This window comes from Euleptes europaea, chromosome 13 (genome assembly GCF_029931775.1).
Source record: "Euleptes europaea isolate rEulEur1 chromosome 13, rEulEur1.hap1, whole genome shotgun sequence".
Classification (NCBI taxonomy): Eukaryota; Metazoa; Chordata; class Lepidosauria; order Squamata; family Sphaerodactylidae; genus Euleptes; species Euleptes europaea.
In genome coordinates, this window is record NC_079324.1 from 64,022,627 (window position 1) to 64,033,228 (window position 10,602).

Genomic DNA, 10,602 nt, shown 5'->3' on the forward strand with positions numbered 1-10,602 from the left:
ACATGGCGCTGCCCACCCTCTCTTCTCTCTGGGTCAGCCGTAATAGGGCTCTGGAGAAGCAGATTGTGCGCCAGCGTGAGCAGGAGGCCCACTTCCGTCGGCAGTGGGAGCTCCACAGCCGCTATTTTAAACAGTCAGGGGTGCAGAGCTTGAAGCAGGAGCAGTGGAGTTCAAGACAGTCCTTTGAGCAGAGGTAAGGGCTGGTGAACGGGGGACACAACACTCACATCTCCCTGGGCCTGATTCTCATGCCAGCTTTGCCATGGTTGCTGCTTCTGTGCTGTGTTTGTGTGTGTGGAGCACAATTCTTCTGTTGTTCTTCCTTCAGCTGCAGATGCTGCAAGATGGTGCTGAACTGCCTCAGAAAGAAAACATGTACCCTATTTATATCCTGCCTTTCTTCCATCATGGAAGTCTGCCCAGGCTCGGTCAGAGTTATTTCTCTTTAGCACTCCTGTCATTCCCTGGGACAGGGTGTCCGTCCCAGCCACATGTTTTGAAGGAAGCAGCGTGTCTGGCAGGGTCGCTCTCATCTCAGCCTAGAAAAACGTAGCTCAGGGCGGGCAGAGGGCCAGGCTGTGTTCGTTTTTTCCTCTTTAACATGCCCCAGGCATCACACACGCGTCCTCCCAGCAGCCCCGTAAGGTAGCTCATGAACATCCCCATTTGGCTGCTGGGGTGGTGGTGGAGTTCGGAATAGTGATGTGCCCAAGGCCATGCTACAATCTTAGCAGGTGTCTGACATCTGAAACTCAAGTTAACACAGTTAAAGCACAACGGAACCTAGAACCTCCAGCTCCCTGAAAGAGACTCAGATACTGGCACACCTTGAGTGAAGGAAGATCCACATTTACAAATGCCTCATAGCCAAACCACTACGTCAGGGCATTTCTTATCATTAGTAGGAGCAGAGCACCCAGTGGTGTGTTGTGGAAGGGTGGTTTTATTCTTGCAAGTTTTTTCATGAACTCATAAAGTGTGCAGGGTGGGGAGGCATTTAACAACCAACCAGAGGCAATACCTGAAAGAATAGAATGTTTCAAAAGCTGAACTTAGAAAAACAGTTTTCCATCTTGGTTGTAGCAGGAATGACCAACTCCTTCTCTGGTGTGTGTGTGTCTTTGACAGCATGACTGCTTACCACCGGGAAAAGCTGAAGGAAGGAAAGCAGGTCAGCCTGGAGCAGAGGCGGGCACGGCTCCAGAAACTGCTCTGTGAGGAGCGCGAGATGTTGGCCGCAGAGTTGCGGGAGCTGCGCCTGAACAAGGACACGTCCCTGAGCGAGATGAGGCAGAAGCATGAAACACTGAAGTCTGCCAGGGAGGAGCAAAGGAAACTGGTTGGTCTGGACTTACTTTGGTTCCAGTCAGGCAAGAAAGCCTGCTTGTTCTTGGGCCTTTAATACAAGGTCTTGGAGGCTCTTCTGGCCTGGCACTAATTGAGAAGACTGAAGCATTTTTTAGGATTCTGGAGACTTATTCAGTCCGCCTTCAGAGTAGTACAAACACTTAAGAGGAGTACTGTCAAAGGCTTTCACGGTCAGAGTTCATTGGTTCTTGTAGGTTATCCGGGCTGTGTGACCGTCGTCTTGGTATTTTCTTTCCTGACGTTTCGCCAGCAGCTGTGGCAGGCATCAGTGTTACTCCTCTGAAGATGCCTGCCACAGCTGCTGGCGAAATATCAGGAAAAAAAATACCAAGACCATGGTCACACAGCCCGGATAACCTACAAGAACCACTTAAGAGGAGATCTCTTGGCCTGGGAAGTGTCGGCCTGACTCTGCAAACTATCCTTGCTAGAAAGTTAAGGATAGCCAGAGAAGAGGAAGGGACCATGTGGTCCGTGCTGCTGGCTCCTTCTCCCCCAGGGGGCTCTGCTGAAGCTGGTCTTCCTTGTGTAGTCGAGGGTCCCGGAGCTGTCTTCTCACACCTCTGTGATGTCAGCCGTTTTTCTAGAGGGTCTGTCTCCATTAGTGAGAAGCTTGGCCTTGAATGTTTTCATCCCGAGATGTAAAGAGCTCTTTTTAGCCAAGCTCCATTTGTTCTTCTTGCCTCGGCTGTTCCCCCTGCTAATCTCAAAAGTGCCTCCCTTCTGGGGGGGGGGGCAGTGGCGGGGGGAGGACAGATCACTTGCCAGGTGGCCCAGCAGGAGGAAGCAGCCGAGGTAGTAGCCCAGGCGCTTCATAATATTTTGAATGCCACACTGTTCTCCACTCATTTTGTTATAGATTAATTTAGTAATTTTTATTCTGCTTTTCCTCTATGGAGCTCAGGGTGATGCACATAATTGTCCCTTTCTCCATTTTATCCTCACAACAACCTATGAAGTAGGTTAAGCTGAGAGAGTAACTGGCCCGACTTTACCCAGCAAGCTTCTATGACAGGGTAGGGAGTTAAACTTGGTCCTAGTTTGACACCCCTACACCACACTGCCCCCCTCCATTACAGAGGAAGGGTTAGATGGTTTGGAGTCTCGCACAAGGAACTTGGGGGGCGTGGCTGTAAGTGACCGGATGCTGCTGTGCTGCCCGGTGCCCCACGCAGCCTGAGCGGTTTCAGGGCAGTTCTGAATTTCCATTTTGTTAACAGATTGCAGCAGATCTTTTGGATGAATGCTGGAAGAAGAACAGCGCTAGGCTTAGAGAGGTGAGAACCAGCCTGTCGCAGCCACTGTCCACAGTGCTTCTGTCCCAAGGACCGTTGTGTTCCCTCCCCCACTCCCACAGACTTCCTCTTCCTATTCAGATTCCATTTCAGAGCAGCCCCAAGGAGATCTGGTTTCTGATGAGGCTTCTCTCTACCTTCTCTCTACCTCTCTATTTTCCTTTTGGCCACTCCCAGCTGCTTCTCCCTTGAGCTTCCCCCAGATTCCAGAAGGAAGAAGCCCCCCAACAGCAACCAGCCCACTCACCTTCGCTGTCATCTTCTCTACAGGTGGAGTCTGAACTGCACAAGCAGCACGTGGTGGAGGCCTGGGGGGATCAGCTGGCACAGAAGCAGCAGGTAGGCCAGACAGTGACCGGAAGCCTCTCGCAAAAACCCTCAGAGCAGCCTGGCTGGAGCGGAGCAGAGGCTGAGTTTGGCCCTGATGCTGCTTCCCATGGTTGCCAAGCTGCAGAGAGTTGCCGGTCATAGGACGGTCATTCTCCCCCCTCCCCCACACACCCCTCCACACCAAAGAGGCGAGAGGGTAAGGACCGCGGGTGTGGTAGGACTCACACTTCTGCCTGGTCCCAATCTAGCAAGAAGCAACTGAACAGGAAGAGAAGATCCACTTGGAAAATAAATACGAGGCTGCTCGGAGGGAAGCCCTGGAAAGGATGAAGCGGGAAGAGGAAAGGAGGAAGCAGGAAGGGAAGGTGCAGGCCGAGTTCCTGCGGCAACAGATGGAAGAGCTGAAGCTGCAGGAAGCAGAGGTCAGAGGCTATGGCTTGTGAGGAGGACGGCACACCTGTTGGGACAGGCTGAGCCAGAAGGAAGGGGGCTTGATGCCAGCTCCAAACTGGGGCACCTGTTTCTCTTTGTGGCAGCTCCAGGTGGCATGGCGTATAAACGCTGCAAGATTTTTCTTAGAAATGGAACCTGGGTTGACTTGTTACCCCACAACTAGAAAGGATATCCTACAATGGCGGATTCTGTGCTTTTGGATTTGCTAAGCCCTCTCCAGTTTCTGGTGTCAGGCTACACCCGAGGGCAGAGCAGAGGAACTGCTGGGGAGGAGGGAGGAAACTGCGCCTGAGGCTGGCTTCTCTCTGTTCGTTAGGCAGCACAGCTGAAGGAGGCGGAAGAGAGCCTGAGGAGGCAGCACTGGGAGCTGGAGGCGCTGGAAGAGGAGAGGAAGCAGATGGAGCAGAACAGGAAGAAGGTGGAACTCAGGTAGGGTTTGTAGGGGACGCCTGTCTGGAAAAGGGGGAGGGCACATGGTCGCCACGCAGCCCCCCATCCCTGCTCAGTGGTGACTTGGAGGGGGGGGGTCATTTACTAGGAAATGCAGGCTCTTTTCTGTTGACCTATCAACAGCATTGCTCTTCATTTCTGAAAGAAGAGGCCTCCAAAAGCGGCAACTTCTAGCATACCTGTTACCGTGCTGCAGTGGCTTCCCAGTGGTGGGAGACACTTTGCACGAGGTCAGAGGGCTTCATATTCCCTCCCTTCAAAGGCTGAGCCCTGAGATTTGAAATATGGGTTCCAGACAAAGTCCGGCCCTCCTGCCGCTTTCTCTGGCTCCTAGGAGGAATGGCTAATCCTGGGCCTTCTCCTCCAGTCGCTTCCTGAAACACCAGTATCAAGCCCAGATGAAGAGACGTGCGCAGCAGATCCAGGAAGAGCTGGTATGTGCAACAGCCCTTGAACTTTCTAAGAGAAGAGAGGTGCTGGGGGCTGAAGGCAGGCTGGCTGCTGTGGCCTGTCATGGACAAAGGGGGAGGAGCCAGACTGTCCAAGGTCGAAAGCACTCTCCCCTATCAATAGCAGCATTGGGGTTCAGGACTGGCACTGGCTGGAAGAGTCTGAGCCTCCGTCTGCCCGTTGCATTTGCAAAACTAACCATGGGGTGCTTGTGGGGAGGAGCGGGAGCTGCCACTGTGCCCAGGTGACCCGTGCCTTACAGAAGCTTGCCACCACTTTCCTACCTCTTCTGTTCTGCAGCCCTCAATGCTTCTCTTCATCAGGTCTTCTTTTGCCGTAGCCGAAGGAAACGTGCCCAAGGCTGGAGTCCTGGCAGTCACCTGCTCCTGTCAGTGCAGGAAGGCCCCCAAGGCAAGAGGGCAGAAGCAGGCTTCTCCCCTTGGCCATCTGTTGCCCCACGATTGCTCAAAGCAGAGCCCACTAGATTGGCCTGGAAGGTCGAGAGGCGCTCTGCCACTGAAACTAGTTCCAGAGGGTGGCCGTGTTGGTCTGCAGTAGAACAGTTAGGTTTGATTCCAGTAGCACCTTAGAGACCAACAAGATTTTCAGGGAATGAGCTTGCGAGAGTCAGAGTTCCCTTTGTCTGCCATTGGAGCGGCCCTGCTTAGACAGAGCACACCGCAACAGACGAACAAGGGAAGCAGCCTGCTTCTCCCCTCTCTCTTTGAGGAGCTTCAGGGTTTGTTAATTCCACACTGCCTTTCCTCTCCAGGAAAAGGACAGGCAGATTCTCCTGGCGCTGGGAGCAGAGGAGGATAAGGATCAGAGCCTGCAGACTGCCCGCCGGGAGCAAGCCGTTGCCGCTGTTGCCTGGATGAAGAAGGTGATTGAGGAACAGCTGCAGCTGGAGAGGGAGCGCGAGGCTGACCTGGAGACCATCTTCAGGTGAGGCAAGGGACAGAGAAGATGGCAGGCTGGAAAGAAACACCAGGAGACTGGGACGATGCCCCATCTTGTATGCCGCTGAGCAAATCTTCTGGGGGGTGGCGGAAGCCAAGCCTGCCGGCAGGAGGAATTCCTGGTATAAGGAAGAGAGAGCAGTGCTGCTCTTGCTGCACAAATCCAGCCATCCCATCTTGAGAGGAAGGGAGGGAGCTGGAACCAAGCGCTCCTCTAGCTCAACCTCTGCCCTATGAGAGGTTTTCCCGGCAAGTCATTCTAGCAGCAGGCAGGTGTGCCAGAGCACCTGAAGAGCCTGCAGCCAGTGCCTTGGGACATCCATGTCTGGCCTCTGTTCTGGCACCCTTCCCACAAAAGCCCAGACTTACCCTGGGGTTGGTTGCCATCCATTCCTTGGACTTTCCCTGTCTTGTTTCCCAGGCAGGAAGCCAAGCAGGTCTGGGAAAAGCGAGAAGAAGAGTGGGAGAGAGAACGGATAGCCCGACACAGGCTCATGGCTGAGGTGAGAGCTCTTTGCAAGATGGGGGGGGGGGGAGGTTGGCTCTTGTGCAGGTCACAAAGTGACCAATGAGAGTTCCAGCTGCTCCTTCTGGGTTAGTCTCTGCCTTCCCCCTTCAAACAGGTCCTGGCAGAAAGACAGCAGCAGATCCTGGAGAAGATGGAGCAGAACAGGCAGGCCCAGGAGGAATCGGTCCGGTACCGGGAGCAGCTGATTCATGAGCTGGAAGAGGCAAAGCAGCTGACGCAGCGGGAGAAGGAAGAGGAGGCCGAGCTGAAAACTGCCCGCAAGCGAGAACTGGAGGCCCAGGTGGGAAAGGAAGCAGAGCAGCCAGCCCCCTCCCCCCGCTGGGCACCAGCCAGCTGGCCAGCAGCCGCCTGGATGATGCGCAGAAGGTGGAGTGTTCCCCCAGGGCAGCCCATCCTTTAGGGGCCTGGCCCACAGGTCGTTCTTCACCTGGAATTAGAGGCCTCCGTGGCTTTTGCTTGCCACTCAGAGCCAGGGCTCTTGTCCTTTCTGCCCTGCAGGGTAGCCAAGTTGCTAATGCCTCCTGCCATCCCTTTGAGTGCTCAGTCAGCTCAACTGGGCTTGCAACTTTGCTTTCTGGGTTGCAGGGAACCTCTGAATTGGGCTGAGTGTGTGAAGGACCAATAACAAGAATTGACCACAGTAGTGGTGGTGGTGGTGGTGGGGAGAACAAGGCAAAGGTTCAAGGTTTGGACGCCTCTGCTGAAGGAGGCTGGACTTCGAGAGTGGAAACCACTCCAGGAGAGGAAGGAGGAGAGAAGGGGGGAGGGGGGAACAGTGGGCCGAGAGCTTGAAGAATAGAGGGGGTTGCGATGGGTGAGACGAGGTGCTGCCAAGGAGGGGAGGCCTCCGTCAGAGCTTCTCTCTGCTCCCCCTTGTAGCTCACAGAGCGCCAGTGGCAGGAGCGGGAGCAGCTGCAGATCCAGCGGGAGGAAGAGGCTGCGGCGCACCTGGAAGAGCAGCGGCAGGAAGAGCGGGAGCAACTGGCGGCCCGGCGCATGGTGGAGGAGGGCTATCGCAAGAAGGTGAAGCCGGGCGGAGCCCAGAGAGCCAGCTTGTGGCGGCAAGGAGGGGGGAGGGGGCAGCTTTTGCCCAGCCTCTTGCGGCCCCTCAGGTGCAGCCTTGGCTGTTCTTGGGGCACACAGGGTGAGGGGGCAGCACCAACAGAGACATCTTGGCATCCCTTCTCTTCCAGATCTACAGTTATCCCAAGGCAGCCTGGACCTAAGGGAGGCCTGCCGGAGTCAGCCTTTTGTGTGCAGCCCCCCCGCTGGAGAATTACTGCTTATGTTCATAACGGAAGTTTCTGCTCAAAGGCATAGAGAGTACTGTGTCTGTCTCAAGTTGAACAGTTGGAAGGGTAGGTAGCCATGACTTCAAGCACCAGCTCGATTCTCCTGAGGGTCACTGATGTCCACCCACCCCCACTCCTTGGCCAGGCAGCAAGAGTGTTTAAAAAGCCAAGAAATGTTTCCCTCGCAGGTCTTGGAAGGGCTGTGAGGGGCACACTCAGCAGCGTGCTTGGAAGAACTCCACAACATCCAGCCTCTGGCCCCTCCCTACCTTCCATGTGGGAGCCAGCTGCTTGCCTTCCTGAGCCAAGGGGTGCCAGAGCACTTCCGGGCCAGGCTGGGGATCAGATGTCAAACGGCATTAAAGGTTTTTGGGTTTTTTTGCTTTCCGTCTAACTTTGGTAAGTCTTGAGGTTGGTGGCACTTAAGTCTCAGTGGGAGGTAGCTGCACCCCCTCTTCTCTAGCGAAGGGTCTGAAAGCTCACGGATAGAAATGGGACGATTGTGCTGTCAACTGTGGGCAGAGGGGTCTTGCCAGAAATGGCAGTGCCCCCAAACATCTACCATAGAATAAAAAATGCTTAAAAACATTATATGCCCCCCCAGGCCTGCAGCCTGCTTGGCCTATACAAAAGCTCACCTTCAGCCCCAACCCTCTCCAGCCGAGGGGCTCCATTGGACTCTGCTAGAATCCTAGAGTTGGCAGGGGTCACCAGGGTCATCTAGTCCACCCCTTGCACAATGCAGGAAATTCACAACCACCTCCCCCCTACACCCCCAGTGACCCCTACCGCATGCCTAGAAGATGGCCAAGATGCCCTCACTCTCATGAACTGCCCAAGGTCATAGAATCAGCATGGCTGAAAGAATCCTTGGCGAGTCCTTCTCTGCTGCTCAGAACAGCCCTGTCCCTGGAGAAGGCGGGCTACCCTGCCCGTGCCTGCACCCTCTTTGCCCTGGCCAGGACACAGCTGGAGGGTGGGGCGGGAACTCCAAGGTGCTTGAGCAAGGCTGCAGTGCCAGTGGGAGGTGGTGCAATGAGAGCTGCCTCCGGGTGTCCCTGCCTTTCGCAAAGCGGTCCTCAGTCTCATGTCAGCAACTTGGGGAAAAAACGAGCTATTTTGGTGGCTTGGGGGCAGGGGAGGAGTTCAGACTTTGTGCTGGGCATGAACTGTGGGGCAGAGTGAGGCTGTCGGCCCCCTCCTGGCTGTGGGGGACCAGAGGCAGTGAGGCTGAAGAGCAGGTGGATTCTTGTGTGCTTTCTGATGTTTTGACACTGCGCACGGGCCCTGGAAGAACCCCCTGGAGCAAGAGGGCCAAAGGGCTCAGCGGCTCTGGATCTGCCGCCAGGCAAACCTTGCTTTGGAGCCAGAGGACACTGGAACAGGGCCAAGGCAGCCCCTTAATCATGACAGTTGGCTTTTCTCAGCAGGCCGGTCACGGCTGCGATTTACAGCTCCTGCCAGGGGCAACAGAGGCCGAGTCGCAGAAAAAGGAACACAAAGAAGGAAGGTTCTACCTATTTTTTTCTTTTAACCCAAAAATAGTACAATACTTTTAGAAAGGTAGTTAATTACAAGGTAACATCAGCAACCAACAATATTATGGCACTTTTAAAAAAATATAAATACCAACAGGTTAAAAACCACACACGCACACATACCCCTCCACAACCTGTAGCATGGCTTAGAATTGTGGGGAGCTCTCTGCCCTCCTCCCCAAGCACGACCAGCCAGTCAAGCCCCCACCCTGAGTGGCGGCAGAGGGAGCCCCCCCCCACAAACCTAGGCACTGCCTCCACACAGGCTGACTGGTCAGGCTGGGTCTTTCCCTGGGTCCAGCAGGCTCTGCAGTGAGCCACAGCCAGCCTGGCATGAAGCACAGCTTGTGGGGGAGAGAAGGTAGTTGAGCCCCCCCTTCCCTTTTCCTGCTCTGTTGCCCTCTGGTTGCTGCTGGCACCTGGGCCCCCACACCACAGCCCTCCTCCTCCTCACGCCCGAGCCAGAGCTGCCTTAAGAGCCACTTCAAAAGCCCTGCTCACCAAGGGCAGGAGCCAGAGAGAACTTGTGCCAGGGGTGGTGGAGGTGGAGACATTTCCCAGAAGCCTCCCTGAAAGGAGCAGAAGCAGCAGAGGCCTGCCTTGTGCCATCTACCTTCCCATGCCCAGGGGGCTTTACTGGTGGAGGCTGCCCAGGTGTTTTATAGCTATGGGCACGCACACTTCCTGGATTGGCCATCTTAAGGGTCTTAGGCTCGTCCTGATTGCAGACCCAGGACCGTTTCTTTGGACGACAGTTTAGTCACACAGCTGAGCTTCTGCCTGGGAATACAGAATTTCCCCCACTCTGCGCGCCACACAACTGCTGTGACTCTTGTGGGAAGGGGAAAGGCCTGCTTTTTGCTGGGAGAACCAACCCAGGCCGGTTCCCGTGCGAAATACCAAATCGTTCCTTGGAAAGTGTCACGGGGGCACTCAGCCACTCAGTGTCAGGAGCACCACAACAGAAGGGCAGAGGCCTAGCAGGCTTTCGCCTCCGCCTGAAGCCGTGCTGAAGTCCCACAGACAAGACCAACAAGGCAGGTTTCTCACAACAAAGTTCAGCCTTCTTGATTTCAGGGAGACTTAAGAGGAACGGCACGTGCTCCTTTTAGAATTCCAGAGGGTTCTTCACATTTATACCCATCGTCTGAACGCACATGACCGAAGCAACCACTCCATAGATCTTGGAGACAACTCTCCAAGCATTTCTGGCAACCCTCGTCACCAACAGGCACACCAGAACTTTCCAAGAGGGCCTCAACCTCCCTGCTGGCACCCCATTCCCCACAGCTTAGGGTATCTGCTGGAACCCAAGTCCTGGCAATGGTATTTTCTTAGGATGCTTCGTGCAGAAGGACCACCAGGGCTGGATGGGAAAGTGGCAACAAGAACAAGGGCTCCAGCAGCCACCATGCAGAAGATAAGACGAGGCTGCAGAGGACAAAGAGCAGAAGTGCCTGAGAAGGAGGTTTGTTCCCGGCGAAGACAGCACGCTGGCCTCTCAACCGAGAGCCAGCCCCACACCCTGCCTGGGCAACTCTCCCCGCCCTGAGTCCCACTCACACATGCACAGCCAGCCCCGCTTTCCACCAAAGGTCCCTCCAGACATTCACGCTGCCCCACATCTACTGCTTCTCCCACAAGCCGTCACCTCCGCAGGAAGCAAGATTCAAAGGGGGAGGAGATGGGAGGACAAAAGTGACTTGTTGCAATGGACAGAAAGACAAACGCCATGATCCATGTCCAAGGGGAGGTCGTCCACTGGCCGTCGGTTCAACTCCCGGAAGAGAAAGCAACAGCGGGCCCAGATGGGCTGCACACCAGACAGAGGAGAAATGGCTGCAGCCCGTCTGAAGAGGACCAACAAAGGTTCCTCCTGCAGAAGAGGCGGTCTCAGGAGACCAAGCGGACTGACTAGAGGGGTGGGGCAGAAGCTAG

At 55.1% G+C, this 10,602-nt stretch overlaps 1 protein-coding gene across 1 annotated transcript; it reads left to right on the plus strand.

The window, feature by feature from the left end:
- On the plus strand, nucleotides 1-7,092 carry TCHP (trichoplein keratin filament binding). Its single transcript, XM_056859561.1, has 12 exons — nucleotides 1-193; nucleotides 1,129-1,339; nucleotides 2,589-2,645; nucleotides 2,934-3,002; nucleotides 3,242-3,415; nucleotides 3,763-3,875; nucleotides 4,264-4,330; nucleotides 5,119-5,291; nucleotides 5,727-5,808; nucleotides 5,929-6,114; nucleotides 6,714-6,857; nucleotides 7,028-7,092. The coding sequence occupies exons 1-12, from the start codon at nucleotides 3-5 to the stop codon at nucleotides 7,058-7,060; spliced, it is 1,500 nt and encodes a 499-aa protein (XP_056715539.1). The 5' UTR covers nucleotides 1-2; the 3' UTR covers nucleotides 7,061-7,092.
- The last annotated feature ends 3,510 nt before the right edge of the window (nucleotides 7,093-10,602 follow it).